General features: G+C 42.3%; 2 protein-coding genes across 7 annotated transcripts in view; one reads left to right on the top strand and one right to left on the bottom strand.

Moving 5' to 3' along the window:
- The window catches only part of TLR2 (toll like receptor 2), a 17,700-nt gene extending 12,209 nt beyond the window's left edge, over nt 1-5,491 (top strand). For all 3 annotated transcript variants that reach the window (XM_031026372.2, XM_081811715.1, XM_081811724.1), the window contains exon 2: nt 1-5,491. This exon is cut by the window's left edge and continues 1,912 nt beyond it. In XM_031026372.2, the coding sequence (XP_030882232.2) occupies nt 1-447 (447 nt within the window). In that variant the 3' untranslated portion in view covers nt 448-5,491.
- RNF175 (ring finger protein 175) overlaps nt 4,932-17,166 on the bottom strand; it is a 47,649-nt gene continuing 35,414 nt past the window's right edge. For 3 of the 4 annotated variants that reach the window (XM_081811727.1, XM_081811738.1, XM_081811731.1), the window contains 4 exons: nt 15,154-15,274; nt 11,193-11,323; nt 8,059-8,160; nt 4,932-5,846 (listed from right to left, as the gene is read on the bottom strand). In XM_081811727.1, the coding sequence (XP_081667853.1) occupies nt 5,726-5,846; nt 8,059-8,160; nt 11,193-11,323; nt 15,154-15,274 (475 nt within the window). In that variant the 3' untranslated portion in view covers nt 4,932-5,725. The remainder of the gene's footprint in view (nt 5,847-8,058; nt 8,161-11,192; nt 11,324-15,153; nt 15,275-17,166) is intronic. The other variant, XM_081811734.1, reaches the window with a different exon arrangement.

Below are 17,166 nucleotides of genomic sequence, written 5' to 3'. Positions count from 1 at the left end.
AGGGACCTCTGCTACGATGCCTTTGTGTCTTACAGTGAGCGCGATGCCTACTGGGTGGAGAACGTGATGGTCCAGGAGCTGGAGCACTTCGACCCTCCCTTCAGGCTGTGTCTTCATAAGCGGGACTTCATCCCTGGCAAATGGATCATTGACAATATCATCGACTCCATCGAGAAGAGCCACAAGACCATCTTCGTGCTGTCTGAAAACTTCGTGAAGAGCGAGTGGTGCAAGTATGAGCTGGACTTCTCCCATTTTCGCCTCTTTGATGAGAACAACGATGCTGCCATTCTCATTCTTCTGGAGCCCATTGAGAAAAAGGCCATCCCCCAGCGTTTCTGTAAGCTGCGGAAGATAATGAACACCAAGACCTACCTGGAGTGGCCCACAGAGGAAACTCAGCAGGAGGGGTTTTGGTTAAATTTGAGAACAGCAATAAAGTCCTAGATTCCTTCATGAAAGGCCAGTCTGGGTCTGGTGGAGGTCTTTATGTCACTAGTGGTAGCTAAGTCCATTCTGACACAGTTCTATGCAAACTACACAAATGCACTGTCCTTTGCAGACTTGCTTACTAAAACCACTAAAATTGTTCATATTTTGTTTTATAAAAACTACCAGATTGAAAATAAAAGGTTCTTGGTTTTTCTTTATCCTGTGAGATAATCATGATCTAAGTGCATTATTGACATCAAATTATCTGTAGCAATTGGCTTAGTTCATTAGGAAATAGCACAAATGAACAGATCTCATATGAATTCTTGGTCAGTTTTCTGCAAGGACTCTTATCCCCGTAGATGGCATTCTCTACCCCACTTAGCTGTCTCCTCTCTGTGTGACTGCTCTCAAGAACAACAAGGGAAAAGGTTGGGGAACTCAGCCAAACTTGTTGCTATTCCTAGAAAAAAAGTGCCTTGAATCCCCATTAAACTTTACAGGATGCAAAATACCTAGGTGGTGTTTTTACGTGACCTGGGTCTGAGTGTTGGATAGGTTTCTCCAGTCCCAGTCACTTGAGAGAGGATATAGAACACACTAAACAGTAAATTATATCTTTCCATGAAAATGAAACTAATGAAGTACAGCTGACCCTTAAACAACGCAGGAGTTAGGGGCAGTGACATACCCTCTCCCCGCTGTGCACTCGGAAATCTGTGTATATAACTTTTGACTTCCCAGAACCGTAACTACTAGTAGTTTATGGTCGACCAGAACCCCTGCCGATAACATAAACAGCTGATTAACACACATTTTGTGTATGTATTATATATGGTATTCTTACAGTAAAGTCAGCTAGAAAAAAGAAAATGTTATTAAGAAAATCATAAATCGGGCGCCTGGGTGGCTCAGTCGTTAAGCGTCTGCCTTCGGCTCAGGTCATGATCCCAGGGTCCTGGGATCGAGCCCCACATCGGGCTCCCTGCTCTGCGAGAAGCTTGCTTCTCCCTCTCCCACTCCCCCTGCTTGTGTTCCCTCTCTCGCTGTGTCTCTCTCTGTCAACTAAATAAATAAAATCTTTAAAAAAAAAAAATCATAAATCTGCGCATAAATGGACCCACGCAGTTCAAACCAGTGCTGTTCAAGGGTCAAGTGTAAATAAAATAACTCAGTTTAGAGGACTTCCAAAGAAGCTCCCACATCCCTAACTCTGATCTTCCTTCAGCCTTCCTTCAGCATTCTGTGTGAAGTTCTGATGAGTTTCTAGTTACTCCATCTTCTAATCCATTTCCCTGCAGCATCTTGCTTTTTTTTTTTCTTCTGAAAGTATTATTTCTCATTCTCAAAAAGCCTCTTTTCCCCCCTCTGAACATTTACAAAAGCACATGTGAGCTAAATAGATTTTTAAACAAGTATATACCTAGTGATTCCTCAAAATGACCCCCAAAATAGTTGATACACAATAATTTAAAGATAGATATTATGTCCACATGTTAATTTTTTTTTAAGATTTTATTTTTATTTTTGCGAGAGAATGAGCATGAGCGGGGTGGGGGGGCGGGGGCGGGTAGCTGAGGGAGAAGGAGACTCTCCGCTGAGCAGGGAGCCCGATGTAGGACTCGATCCCAGGACCATGGGATCATGACCTGAGCCGAAGGCAGACGCTTAACCGTCTGAGCCACCCAGGAGCCCTCCACATGTTAATTTTTATAATCTAGAATTAATTCTACATTACGTTTAATGCAATTAATTAAGCTAAGGGCTATTTACTGATTCAATGGAAATTTCTTCTTAAACTGGGAACCACTTGTGAAAGGAAGCGAACTTCCTCTGACCTGCTCTGTTCTTAGCCAGAACTGGGTTTGTGTGGTTGATTGGGCTCTGGAGTCAGAAAAACCTGGGTCAGTAGATGTGTATCTTTGGGCAAGTCACTTAACTGACCCCAGATATTTTTCTGCCCTTAGAATAGGAACACTAGTATCTACATCATGTAGGTCTGAATGTACAGTAGTTTAGGTAAACTACTGAGCGCGTGCCCCTTGGTTACCATCCCCTCTGGAGGGTCGAGGAGGGCAAGAGGACCAAGTCTTTGAGAATGGGAACCATGGGTGCTAGTGTGGGGTGACAGCAGTGACTATAGTAGATGTTAGCTATTATTTTTTTTCCAAGAAGTGGTTTGTCTTCTTATAGATTAGTTTGTAAATGTATATTTTTCTGTTACCGGTACTAGCAGTGATACAAGGGACCCTGTTTTTTGCAGAAAAATACTCCAGAGAAATAAGTTCATTAAGGGCAGAGCAGTTTTAGTCCTGGGGAAACTCACAGAGTCTTTCTTCTCTCTCATACCAACTCTTGGGAAAGTGTTATGGAGGAGATAGTAGCCAGCCTAAGCAATAAAATGGACAAGTTCAGGAGAAGGAAGGGTGTTACAAAAACCAAAGACAGTAATGGACTTCTTGCTTTATTTCTTTATGTCTTACATTTAAGCATGATGTTAATTATCATGAGAACCAGACAAATTTAACATAGACTTGGTCTGTAGATTTATTCCCAATAATTTAAATAGCAAGAGAAAGAGCTCCATAGTTAGTTGGTAGGTTGAAAGTAATGTTATAAAAATAATCTTTATTTTTCTCATCGCAGATGTTAAACATGTTCACCATAGAAATTTTGGAAAAGAGATAGGAGCATATAAAGAAAGTAAGAATCCACTCTTATCCCTTCACCTTGGGAGAACCACTGGTAACTGTGTAGTGTATATAGCTCTGCATAATTTTTTCCATGTATATGAACATATTACCTTACAAAATTGGGATTAGATTTTAAATACCTTAACTATAAAGAAAAGAGCATCTTTGTTTTGTGTGTGTGAGGTTGTTTAGTGATTATCCAAAATTTCTGAACTCTGAGGGTCATTCAGAATTCCACATAGATACATACTGGTCTAATTGCCCAGAGTTCTAAAGGGTTCTAAAGGCTACCTTCCCATCCAAGTACTAACCAGGCTACCCTCATGCAGCTGTCCATAAAAGATAAATGGGAGGGGCGGCCCAGGTGGCTCAGTCGGTTAAGCATCAAACTCTCGATTTTGGCTCAGGTCATGGTCTCAGGGTCGTGAGATAGAGCTCCACGTTGAGCTCCTCGCTCGGGTCGAAGTCTGCTTGAGATTCTCTCTCTTCCTCTCCCTCTGCCCTTCGCCCCCTGCTCGCTCTCTCTCTTAAAAAAAAAAGATAAATGGGAAAATACATCAGAGGTCAATTTAAGGGCTCCTTCTTTTATAGAAGAAAAAACTTTTAGTTAATGCTTTATCCAACAGTGAAGACTTTTGTCAGTAGACTATAAGCTCAGGAATCTTGTTTTATCTCCTTAATCCTTGCACATGCCTGGTATATAATATGTATCGAACTATTGAAGTATTTGTTGAGTAGAGAAATAAACCAGAGTTAAATCTAATAATCTGGATGGTGAACCAGTCATAATACTGAAGTACTGAGCAGTTTCAAGAAGGAATATTACCAACAGGTAAAAATCTTAGCATGAGTTATCTTCATTACAACCGTGATAAGACTTGGAAGAGCATTAAGTTAAGTACGTTGCCTAGGTTTTTGACAATAGGTGTGTTTCCTTTCTACTTCATGTAAGTGTAATGTCTCCAGGTATGCAGAATAGATGTCTGATATTAGGTATACAGTGGTGGCTGTTTTAACTACTCACCACCAGTTTAAAACAAATACATTTTGGGAGGCCAGTGTATTGCTCTTGAGTTAATTCTTTCTGACCGTTCTTTCCTATTCCATTACTTTTATCCCTTCCTGCTGGATTAATTCATTCTTTCAACAAATAATTATTGAGTGCCTACTAGATGCCAGGCTACTCCATGTGCTGGAGGTACAGCAGGGAACTAGATCCCTAAAATTCTCTGCCTTCATGGAGGGGAAACACACAATAAAAAAATAAATGTATCATAATGAGTTCAGGTATTGATAAGCGCTATGAAGAGAATAAAACCAGAGCACAATGGAAGAGAGTGGTTCTCCTCCCCTTTCGTGCAGCCCTATGTGGGGCAGCTGCACTTGGCAGGCCCAGGGAACGCAGCGCACCTCCAGCCCGGCCTGTTAAATGGGCTGTGGCACCTAATGCTAGACTTTTCCAGAATAACACCGTCTATGCCGAAGGGCTTTCTGGTCAAAGCCGCCATGTGGTGACAAGCACATAGAGCAGAGAAGACCATATCCTGAAGCTGTAGATTACATAACAACTCTGCCTACTTCGTTGAAGATGTTGAACTCACCAGAAGATATTAGCTATCACTAAAGGTTGTATGTAAAGTACCTTATCAGCCAAATTAGAGGTTGGGTGTCCATGGTGGGTTGTAACAAATGTGTTGCATGGATTAGAAAATGATCACAATGGGAAAGATGCAGAGTATGCTGTATTTGTTTATGTTGTTGTTCATTAATTAAAATCAAACACAGAGACCAGATTTGAAAACTCCCTGAGTGGACAAAACCAGTTTAGTCTTTTTTTTTTTTTTTTAAAGATTTTACTTATTCATTTGAGAGAGATAGAGCATAAGCCAGTGGGGAGAGGCAGAGGAGAAGCAGACTCCCGGAGTGGGGAGTCCAACACGGGGCTCGATCCCAGAACCCCAGGACTATGACCCAAAGGCAGATGCTTAACCAACTGAGCCACCTAGGTGCCCCCAAACCAGTTTAGTCTTACAAGCAAAGCTTGATTTAGCCTATTTTGCAAGACAAGTAAGGCTAACTTGATCCGGGTACTTCTTGCTTAGGCCTCTGAAAATCATAAGCAAGACTTAAATTGTTTTCCCAAAATTGGTATGAGGTGATCACTAACCAATTCCCTTTCATTTAAGAGAATTCCAGTATTATAACCAATCACTGTGAAGAATACACAGTCCCTGCGTCTGCACTATATAAGCTGTTGCCTTAACATACACCTCTGAGCTTCATTCTGTGTTTTTGTCTGAGTGCTCTTGGTTTGCAAACGATCTTTCTGATGTGTGCACAATAAACTTTTACTGATTACTACTTTACTGATTCATTGGTTTTACTTCTGTTTTTTCCTGAACTTTTGACATTCAGCTTCTCTTTTAAATTCTTTCCACATAGACAGATTGCCTTTTGTAGGGCCCTGAGTTTTATTCAGTTTTCTAAACTCTGGGGCTCACCTCTGAAGTTAAAAAAAGATTATCAATAATAAATGTAGGACCAAGGATTTAAAAATATTTCAACATGCAACACGTTGCTTCCAGAGTAGGTCTGCTGTACTATTCCAGCCCTAGTGAGTAATTAATGCCTTGAACTATTCCAATCACCACGGGTTGCCAGGCCACCAAATAACGAAGCCAATCAAGGATTTGTCCATACAGAAAGTGTGTGCGCTCCCAGCTAAATCTCAGTTAAGGAGGTTGCTCTCTATGCAGTCAAGTAGCAGAAATATTCAATCTCATTTGCAAATATAATAAGCAATGCAATGAGTGGTTATTTCCTTTCTTATTAATTCTATGTGCTCATTTAAAATCCCCTTCTGTGATTTTTATAGCATTTGGTTATCATTGTTATTTACACTACACCGAATTTCCAAAAGTAAATCAAAACAGTTTACAATAAAATCCCAGACTATGAAGCAAGAACTAAAGGTGAGGGTCACTACTAAGAGTGGGAAAGGGGAAATGGCCACACTGGAAAACCAAGGATCATGGAAGCTTTTGTAAGTGAGCCAAGGCAGCCTTGGGCTTTCCTGTGATTGGCTCATCAGAGGGAGCGCATTGTGTATTTCAAAGAAAAACATCACAGATAAGATATACTTTTTCCTGATTTCGCTGATAAGTTGTGCTGAGGGGACATAATTAATACATAATATCTCTGATAGCAATGTTATATACATAAAGGCAAATATTCCCCAAGTAGCTTTTTTTTTTTTACTGAGTCTCAATAAAAAGAGCACATGTAATACTCAAAAGTTTATTCTCACAAGACTATATAGAGTAACCCATTGTCCTTTGTTATTTACATGATCGTTTAAGGTGATGTTCAGGATTATATTATCATCAGTTTTATAACAAAGATGCATATATTTTCGTTTCATAAGGTATTAACCAAAAGTGGTTCTGGACTCGGTCTCCTCATGTTAGAAGGGAACTTCAGGGAGAGTGTGTGAAAAGGAGGGAGGGAGAAGCATCACACATCCATCAGCAGCCGCTAGCGGTGGTTGTGCTTGAGTTGCACTGACTCCCTGAGAAAGCTCAGGCCTGTACATGGAGCTGGGGGCCGCAGAGGTGTTCTCTGTTGCCGCCCCCTAAGACACAGAGACCCATGGTGCTGCTTCCTCGCTGCCCTAAGGGCAAATCTTTCCTTGATCTGCAGTTCTCAGGGATGGGGGTTACTGCTGCCAACAGCCATGGTTACACCTGTATATTTAGGGTTGGTGAAGAGTAGGGGGAGCAGGGAACAAGGGAGGTGTCTCCTTTAGCACTGTACAATGTAGCTGACCGGGACACAGAATGTATAGAAAGGCTGGCTGTCTCTTAGGAGAAGAGAGAGTACTTGGGAGGTTGACGCCAACCTCTCAATGTTTTCTGCATAAGGTCGGGATATGTTTTAATCCCATTTACTACCCGCCCCCCAAGAGATATATTATGGTCTTGGGCCAGTGGGGTTGAGGACTCTTTGTTAATCAGCTCTGGATGGGACCATTGAGGCTTCCTGTGGCCTCAGTTGGAGAACATTGGTGTCTATAAAAATCCTGATTGTTGCCATAAGCTGTCTGTAGGTCCTCATTTTCTTTCACTATTATTATCCCTAGGGTTTAGCCCAAGACGAGATGAGGCATGCCAAGGAATTTAAAAGGCCAAAATACAGGGGGTAAAGAAATCCTCTCTCTGGAAATAATAAAATTTAGTACACCTTAAAATTTTTTTTCTCTACCCTAGTTCACATTTGGGGCTTTTAAAATTTCAATTCCAGGGGCACGTAGGTGGCTCAGTCGATTAAGCATCTGTCTTTGGCTCAGGTCATGACCCGGGGGTCCTGGGATCGAGCCCCACCTTGAGCTCCCTGCTCAGCAGGGAGTTTGCTTCTCCCTCTCCCTCTGCTGCTCCCCCTTCAAACCTCCGCTATGCTCGCTCTCTCGCAAATAAATAAATAAATAAAATCTTTTTAAAAATTTCATTTCTATTCTAGTCTATATGTTTGTCTACCCATCCACTCATCCCATCCACTGTCATCCACCTATTTGCCTGCGTACCTATCCATCCATCCATCCATCATCTATATAGGTCTATCATCCATCTCTCTAATCCTGCCATATATTTACCTATCTCTTGCAACATCCCATTACATTTTCACTAAAGTGCTTATAGTGGAATATATGGAATATGAAGAGTAGAATGTATCTTTTTTGGCATTTAAGTTCCTAGCCAGAGTAGTAACATGGGCCCAGGGGAGAAAAGAGACCAGGAAGTCGTTTTGAAATAAATGGCTAGGGAAAACAAATATTTCTGCTAAAACTGTAATGAAGAAAATGAAAATACAGATTGAAGAATGCATTACCAGGAACATTTAAGGTAATACTTCAAACTTTTTTTTAAAAAAAGGATACGGGTTACTGATCATCCTCTTCAAATCAACCTTCTCTTTGCAGTAAGGGCAAGTCTGCTTTTTACCAACTATACACCAACCTCGGATGCAGAATTCGTGAAAGCTTAGGCATCTTGTTAGGGAATTTTCTAGATATTAAAGGGCAAGGTCTGCTTCATGATGGCATAATGGAAATGACCCCATCTGCGGGGAGGAAGTCGAGGGTGAGAGTGGCTGTCAGTCGTGACTTGACTGTGTACATCACTATCTAAGGAAGATTCTGCAGGACGATGGAACCCCCAAGGACTGGGAGCTTGCAGTCAGAGCTGCCATAGCTTTAGGACCCTGAGGAGTCTATACAGCTCTTTGGCTTTACTTGTTATTGCTTCACTTGATCCTCCCAAGATTTAAAGTAGATAAAGAATATGAAAGTGCTTTTTTTACAGTAATATTTTATGTAAATGTATCATGGCATTTCTCTGCCTCGCTGACTGTGCTCTTCTTAGGCATTCACCATAGCACTTCCCTGTTCTACTTTCTGTGCATTATTCCTTACCTGCTATGTAATCAGACTTGTCCGAGGCACTTAGACAAGCTTCAGTTATTTGTAGTCATAAACCGCAAACTTAACGCATATTTCTGTTAGCTTCATAAGTCCTACCTCAAGTTTTTTTTTTTATTACTGATAAGGAGTCACTTACTTTTAATAGACTATAAACCTAATAAAATTCTGAAACTCTAGGCATTGACAGATTCATTTGTATATCTCGCCTTGTCTGCAGAGTTTGACCCTTTGCCCCTAAAGTTGAGAGCGCATCCCATGTTTTCCCACAGCAGCAGGGGAATGCTCCTATTAGAGCTCATATCACATTGTATCATGACATTCCATGCGCATACACGTCTCTTCTGGACCACCGGCTACCTGTGGGACCACGTCTCATTCTTTTCTGTCCTCAGCACCTTAAGCAGTGCCTAAAGGCCTATTTATTAAATAAATATTTGAATGAATCACTCAAAACCAATTACTTTTGCAAATATATTTTCTCGGGTTCCACAACATTGTAGATTTGAGCAAAGTGATTAACAGTAATGAGATCCATCCTATTGATCCATCCTACTGGTTTATTTATTTCTACAGTTGTTGATCCCAGTGTGCTCTCTGGATCCAGATCACACGATTTTTCTGACTAGCCTGCTGTCACCCACGTGAACAGCAATGATGTGGAAATTTCCTCCCTAACAAATGGAGGACTGTGAAGTGTAGACAAGTCAAGGCCATGTATATAGGTCCTCAATATAGATCTTTCTGCAACTAAGAGTTTCCACTGTTTTATGTTCTTGGAATTGGGTCATTTTTGCAATAGGCTTGAATTAACATAAAGCGGTGTATTATAGCAAAGATTTTAAACCCAAAGCCCTTACAGCCCTTTATTCAAAAGGGCTGGAGTACAGCCCCATCTTCTAGATAGGTATAGAGGTCAGGGGTCATGGAGACAGCATTGAAATGTCCACCTCCTCTTTAATATTCTCTGTCTCATCTTCAAAATCTTGATGCTGAAAAGTCTCCAAGGTGGCAGAATTGCTGCAGAGCAATATTCAGATTCCTTCCCCTGCTCCACCTTGATAATAGGATTCATGTTTTCCCACTCCTTGCTCATATGACTCATGCTAAAGTGGGCCATTAAAAATGCTCCCTGCAAAGCAAATTTAAGGGCGACTACATTTTAGATTACATATGCACACATGTACAACAATCCCTAAGCGCTTTTAAAGGTGGAGAGAGAAATTATTTCCACTTGCAAATGGCAGAAAGGGCTCTGGTTCAACATTTGAAAAGTAAATCACGTTTAAAACTAGGGCCAGATTTGGAAAATTTCTTCCAGAGAAGGATAGTTTTTTGGGAAAGGTATCATGCTGAGAAGCCACCATAGAATTCCATGTGGGATACCTTTGTGTTTCTTATCTTAAAATAGTAAGGCTTAAATGTTGGAGTGGGGGGTCCTATTACATTTCAGATGCATTTAGTCCATTTTTTACCTCTCAGGATTGAATAAATGCAATCTGTCCAAATTAAACCAAATCATAGGCACTGCATGTCTAGAGTATTACTGAGTTAGGTGGGCTTCAGAGGCGAAAGACAGGTGGCTTAACCACCTCATAATGCCAGAACTTTGAACTGAGTGTAGAGCAACATTATCAAATTGATATTGACTATAAAATAAAGATAAATGACACCTTCTTTCCCCTGTATTTACAAAAGAATTAAAATACTGATTGTCCGCCAACCCAAACATGACTTTGGTCTCCAGAGTTATATGCTGGGGCAGCATGGGCTGCTTGGCTTGGGGCTCATGATCCCAGTATCTTTCCACATATTGAGGTCTTCCTCCACAGTTACTGGAATTCCCAAAGAATGCTAGTTTCCAGGCCCAGGCTTGTCTGGTTCCTAACACCTAAAGATCCATCAGCCATTTGGGGCAGAACTCACAGGCAGAGGAGTCAAATGGTCCAAGAACTGGGTGCTCAAGGTTTGGTCCCTCCTTCTGTAATCAAAGGTATCCTGCTGCCTATGGCCTTGTCCTCTTTCCAAGACCAAAGCTGATACTTGGCTGTCCCCACTACCAGTGTGGACACAAGCACGTTCCTGGGATTATTTCCAGGCACAGTCTGCTGTGTTCAGTCCTGTGAGATTCAGACCCAGGCTCCACCTGGAGAGCCCTGAGTTCCTCCCTGCACCCGAAACTCCACTTTTTCTCACCCCCAAACCCTTCTCTCCCTGGTCCTTCTTGGCTATCTGTTCACTTACAGCTTTGCTAACTTTCCCAGCCAGAGTCTCGGGCACACGCTGCAGCTTTTCTAGTCCGTATGGCAGTAAGATTCAGTTTTAAAAAGGCAATTACTAGCAGAAGAGTAGCAGTTCATTTTTCAGCAGGGATTATCAGAAGGTCTCAACAAGAGAGATGGTGGAGGATCAAGGCCTGGGGTTTGGGGGATGGGAGCTAGCTCAGCAAGGCAGAGGAGATGCTGAGAGGTGGAGGAGGAGAAGGAGGAGGGGGAAAGGGTGAGTTACCAACTCCCGTGACCAACACAGAGTATATGAAATTGCCTCCCATCACGGCTTGATGAAGCCTGTATGGCTTCCTGTGAAAAGGATACACATGATTGCATGAGAGCTGGTAGGTGTTCTCAGTGAGCCCTTCTTCATCGAGCTCCACAATGATCTGCCCACAGATGGCACAGACGTTGTCTGACAAGCTCCTTGTGGGCATCCCACTGATGCTATAGAACTGTTGGGGAAACACACAGAGCACTGTTGGAAAAGAAGGCACATACCATTCCTTCTCTGAACACAGGGAAGCCACTGAGTCTGTACTGCTTCTTCCTTGGTTTAGAACTTGAAACACTCTTCCCCATAGGAATGCTTCAGTAGGGTCAGGGTCTCCAGGCAAGAACCCACTGAACCCCACGTGGACCCAAAGCACATGGCTAACTATGACCTCCAATTCAACCTCCCCAATGAGGAATCCTTCAAGGGGAAAAGTCTTTTATCCAGGGCTGTAGTTCAGAGCTTTTTAAGGAAGCTTTTTAAGCTTACCTATAGCCTGACCCTTTCTCTTATTCTAGAGATTAGTGCACAGGTCTGGAGTAAGCTGAGGCATCGCTATATTTTTTAATTCCCATGTGATGAGAAGGAGCACACAGACTAACCCCATTGGGTGCAATGCTTTTAGAATTCTAACTTGGGATACCTGCATCTTTCTAGTACTGAGGATGAAGAATGATTCCAATATTGGCAGCACATTAGAATCCCTAAGAAGCTTGTTTTTAAAGATTATTTATTTATTTGAGAGAAGGAGAGTACAAACAGGAAGAGTAGAGGGAGAGGGAGAAGCAGACTCCCTGCCGAGCAGGGAGCCCGACGTGGGGCTGGATCCCAGGACCCGGAGACCATGACCTGAGCCGAAGGCAGACGCTTAACCCACTGAGCCACCCAGGCGGCCCTAGAATCCCTAAGAAGCTTTTTTTAAAAAAATAAATACTCATTGAATAATTGTTTTAGACTTAAAGAAAAGATATGAAGATAGTACAAGCCCCCATATACCATATACCCCATGTCCCCTATTATTAACATCTTACATTAGTATGGTAACTTCGTCACAATCAGTGAACCAACAATGACACTTACTATGAAATAAAGTACATACTTTATACATACTTTATTCAGATTACTTAGGTTTTTTGTTTTGTTTTGTTTTGTTTTTTAAGTCTAATGTCCTTATTCTGTTCCAGAATCTCATCTAGGATACCACTTAGGCTCCTCTTGGCTATGGTGGCTTCTCAGACTTTGCTTTTTTTCAATGACTTGGACAGTTTGGGGGGAGTATCCTGTGGAATGTCCCTCAATTGGAATTTAGCTGGTGTCTTTCTCTTGATGACACTGAGGTTATGGGTTTTAGGGAGGAAGATAACAGAGGTGACATTCTTATCACACCATAGCGAAGGTACATGCTATCAATATGACTTATCACTGTTGCTATTAACCTTGATCACCAGGCTTGTGGCAGTGTCTGTCAGGTTTCTCCACTATAAAGCTACTTTTTCTTTCTTTCTTTTTTTTTTAAGATTTATTTCTTTATTTGAGAGAGAGAGAGAGTGCGCACACACAGACGGAGAGGGGGGAGGGAGAAGCAGAATCCCCGCTGAGCAGGGAGCCCAACACGGGACTCGATCGACAGGGGGCTCAATCCTAGGACCCTGGGATCATGACCTGAGCCGAAGGCACACGCTCAACAGACTGAGCCACCCAGGTGCCCCAAAGCTACTCGTTCTTTTATTCCTTCCTATTCTGTACTCTTTGGAAGGAAATCACCATGAGCAGCCCACTCATAAGGAGAGGGGCGTTATGCTCTCACTGTCAGTGAGGTTTCTCCAGAGAAAAGGACCTGATAGTGTGTGTGTGTGTGCGTGTGTGTGTGTGCGTGTGTGTGTGTGTACCTAGACTAGTGTTTGGGTGTTTGGTCAAACAATTGAACACCTTAGCCTACCCAGTTGACACAAAAACCTTAACCATACAGCCATCTTAAGGTTGGAGTACCTACATAAGTTAGGTGGAATTCTTCTGCATAGGAGATTTGTCTGTTCTCCTCCATTCATTCATTCATTCATTCGTTCATATCAATATGGACTCATGATAATTTATTTTAGACGTGGGGTTATAAGCCAATGCTGCTGCAGCTTCTACTGCTATTACTACTACTGTTTTGTTGCACACATCGTTCCAGCTTTGGCCATTGGCAGCTTTTCCAGTTGGCTTCTGTATCTTTTTGAATAACCCTCATCATTGTGGTATTTTTTTTGTCTGGTTGGTTTTCCGAGCACTTCCGTTAGGGAATTGTCCTCTGGCAATACAAGATACTCCAGGCGCATTTGTATGTTCCTTGCCAAGACCTAGAATCAATCATTTCTCCAAGGAGCCCTGGTTCCTTTTATTGTAGAATGGTATTAGAAAAGATCTAGGCACAAGGTGTGCTCCTTGCTACAGGGGTTACGTATTTTTTAAGGAGTATGGCTTCTGGCTTTTGCTGGAGGAAGTAGGAGTGGAAATGTTCCCTCCTGTGCTCACCATAAGCATTATAAAAAAGGCAGTTGTCCCATAGAGGACGCATGGCAGAGGAATTCCAAAAAGTAGCTTGTTCCGGCATCTCACCACAGAAGTGGATTCCAGGCTACGGGAAAGGAGCAAGATAGAGCCTACATAAATGGAGAAGGGCAGATGGGATGGGGATGAAGTTAGGGTCATGTCTACTTAGTCTTGCCCCATAAATGGAGAGAGGGAAGAACAGTCCTGAATTATACTCTTCCCTTGCCACTCGCACTAGCTTTTCCATTTCGTATCTGCTGTGTACCAAGAGACCAGTAGAGGGCAGAGACATGGAATTCTTGACACCACTGGGTCATCCCTGGAGCCCCTGTGAGTTTTAGAGATGCGCATGTGTCAGGCGTAGATGAATGCTTCTAATATCTGAATCTGGAATCCATCTAACCAGAAAGTAAGTCTATTTGGAGTTTACGCTTAAGAGAGGTTTTTAAAAAGCTATTAGGGGCATTTTTAAAATTTTATACAGTCAGAATACATTTGGCACAGTTTTTGTATCTTCTACTTCTAATGCTGTATAATGATAACTGATCTTTATGAGGAGTAACCCTGAGGCACTGATGGAGTCCAGAGTACTTTATGTGCATCAAATATGACTTTCTGTGTTAGGCAGATAGAAAGGTTTTTATTATTATTAAATTTTTCCTAATCCTTTCCTTTGTTTTTTTTTAGAGAGATGGGAGGCGGGACAGAGGGAGAGGGAGAGAGAGAATCTGAAGCAGGCTCCATGGCCAGCACGGAGTCCAACGTGGGACCCGATCTCACAATCCTGAGATCATGACCTGAGCTGAAATCAAGAGTTGGACGCTTAACCGACTGAGCCACCCAGGCACCCCTACTAATCCTTTCAATGTTGGCAATTGGAGTATGCTAGATATGGTTGCTTCCAAATAATTATTTTATTTAAAAAGAGGCCTTTGGGGGTGCCTGGCTGGCCTAGTCGGTAGAGCATGTGACTCTTGACCTCAGGGTTGTGAGTTTGAGCCCCATGGTGGTGTAAAGATGACTTAAACATAAATAAATAAATAAAAAGATGAGATGCCTTATTTCCCAACCACTTTATATAAATAAGGAGTATATTTTTAAAGCAATTAGCAAAGATAATTTATTTTATTTTATTTTTTTTTAAGATTTTATTTATTTGCGAGAGAGAGAATGAGAGACAGCATGAGAGGGAGGAGGGTCAGAGGGAGAAGCAGACTCCCTGCTGAGCAGGGAGCCTGATGTGGGACTCGATCCCGGGACTCCAGGATCATGACCTGAGCCGAAGGCAGTCGCTTAACCAACTGAGCCACCCAGGCGCCCAACAAAGATAATTTTTGATGCAAGGAGAATCAGGGAGCAGCTGGCCTGGGAGAACCAAAAAAGATCGATGTATTTCTGAAAACGGATGCAAACGTGTAAGATGAGACCATTTCTCTGTGTGCTGTAGTGGTTTCAGAGAATGAAAGCAACACTCACCCCTATCGTAGAGGCCATGTAATCCGAGCAGATCTCTGCAAAGTCTCTCCCCATTACACCATAGTAGAGGCCATAGAACAAGGATACGATGCCAAAATCCATGGAATCTCTAGCCTTGATTCTATTGAAAACAACAGTGTAAGGTAAAATAAGAACGTGGCATTTGGGGGGCTCGGGAAGGGCTGCAGCTTAGAGGACATTTCCTGCCAGGGTATCTAACAGAAATTTGATTACTTGATTTAAAAAAATTTTTTTTAAAGAATTTTAAATTCTCTAAATTCCCCTCAGATTTTACTACTCAGTGACAAGTGGACAAAGTAATTCTTGAGAGGGTCTTCTAACTAGCAGTTCTCAAGCTGGGCTGTGCAAAGAAAGGCCTGGGCAGCTTATAAAACTGTGCCCCCTGAACCCCAGACCAATGACATCAGACTCTCTGGGGGTGAAGCCTGGGCAGCAATATTTTTGGAACCTCTCCAGAGCCAGGTGATTCCAGTGGGCAGCTAACCTTAAGAACCTCCTTAATAGAGCAGTGGTTCTCAGCCTTCAATATAGATTAGAATCACCTGGGGGAGATTTAAGACTGCTGATCAGGAGCTGAACTGTAAGTGGCCTGGGGTGGGGTCTGCAGAGCATTGCTTTTTAGAAGTTCCTCAGGTTGGGAATCCCTGCTATCAAACTTAGATCTTACAGAAGGCTTTCAAAAGTTTACTTCCCTAACAAATGCTGGAGGTAGATAGGATTATCCCCACTTTGCATTTGAAAAAGTGGAGATTTAGAAGAAATGATATGCTTAACATGACAATTGGTACTAGGGCTCAAGCTCCAATTTTGAGGCCCTTGGCTACTGTGCCGTAGTTGCTGTGTATTAATCAGAAAAAAATTTTTGCAAGTTGGATCATATTTCAAATATAATAGGATTCTCTATGATAACCCCCACCCCAATTTTTAAAAAGATTTTATTTATTTATTAGAGAAAGAGAGCACAAGCAGGGGAGGGGCAGAGGGAGAGGGAGAAGCAGGCTCCCTGCTGAGCAGGGAGCCTGGGATCATGACCTGTGCTAAGGCAGACGCTTAACCCACTGAGCCACCCAGGCGCCCCATCCCCACCCCATTTTTAAGGGAAATATTTCTTTAAGAAGTGAACAATCAGGGGCGCCTGGGTGGCTCAGTCGTTAAACGTCTGCCTCCAGCTCAGGTCATGATCCCAGGGTCCTGGGATCGAGCCCCGCATCGGGCTCCCTGCTCAGCGGGTAATCTGCTTCTCCCTCTCCCACTCCCCCTGCTTGTGCTCTCTCCCTCTCTGTGTCAAAAAAAAAAAAAAAGCAAAAACAAAAAAACAATCAGCCCCTAATGTAATTACCTCCTAATTTAATGAATCTTAATCATTGTACATATGGTTTGTTATATCCGTCAACAGTTTCAAATATTAGCTCTGCACCTGGGTAGGATCTGATTGAGTCAGGCAGCGAGTGAGAAGTGGAGGGGAGCTGGGTAGTCTGTCTCTAAAAACCTTTTCTGGTTGTTCTGTGCTGTTAGTTTGAGGAGGAAATGGTACAGGCAGAGAGCTTTGTAGACTTCGAGGTACAGATCTTTTGGTGATGTGAATTGGGAATTCCAACACAAATGATGGCTTTATTCTCTCAAGGTTTGCCTGAGTATATTTGAGAATTGGGGCAATGGGGAGGAATGAAGATTATCTTCTCTCCATGTTCAGGGGAGGATGTATTATAACCTAACTGATAAAAAGTATAGTGACAGATTTGTGGTTCCACAGAAAAGAATCTTAAAACAGTGATAGTCAGTAACACTAAGGAGTGAAAAAATAGTTCCTTCCCAGCCTTGAAGGGTTAAGTTCTTGGTGTGCCTCATTGTAGGAGAAGTCATGGCTAAGGATCTTACAATCTTATGGAAAATAGTCTTGGGACAACTATAGGCTCAGTGATTTCATAAAATCCTTATGAATATTTTTACAGTCACTAAAACAAAGTTATTAGATGGTATGCTGAAAAAGGA

Source organism: Leptonychotes weddellii, chromosome 2 (genome assembly GCF_054177405.1).
Source record: "Leptonychotes weddellii isolate Sample4059 chromosome 2, ASM5417740v2, whole genome shotgun sequence".
Lineage (NCBI taxonomy): Eukaryota > Metazoa > Chordata > Mammalia > Carnivora > Phocidae > Leptonychotes > Leptonychotes weddellii.
Note: the sequence above shows the minus strand (reverse complement) of the source record. Positions and strands in the feature narration are given on the sequence as shown.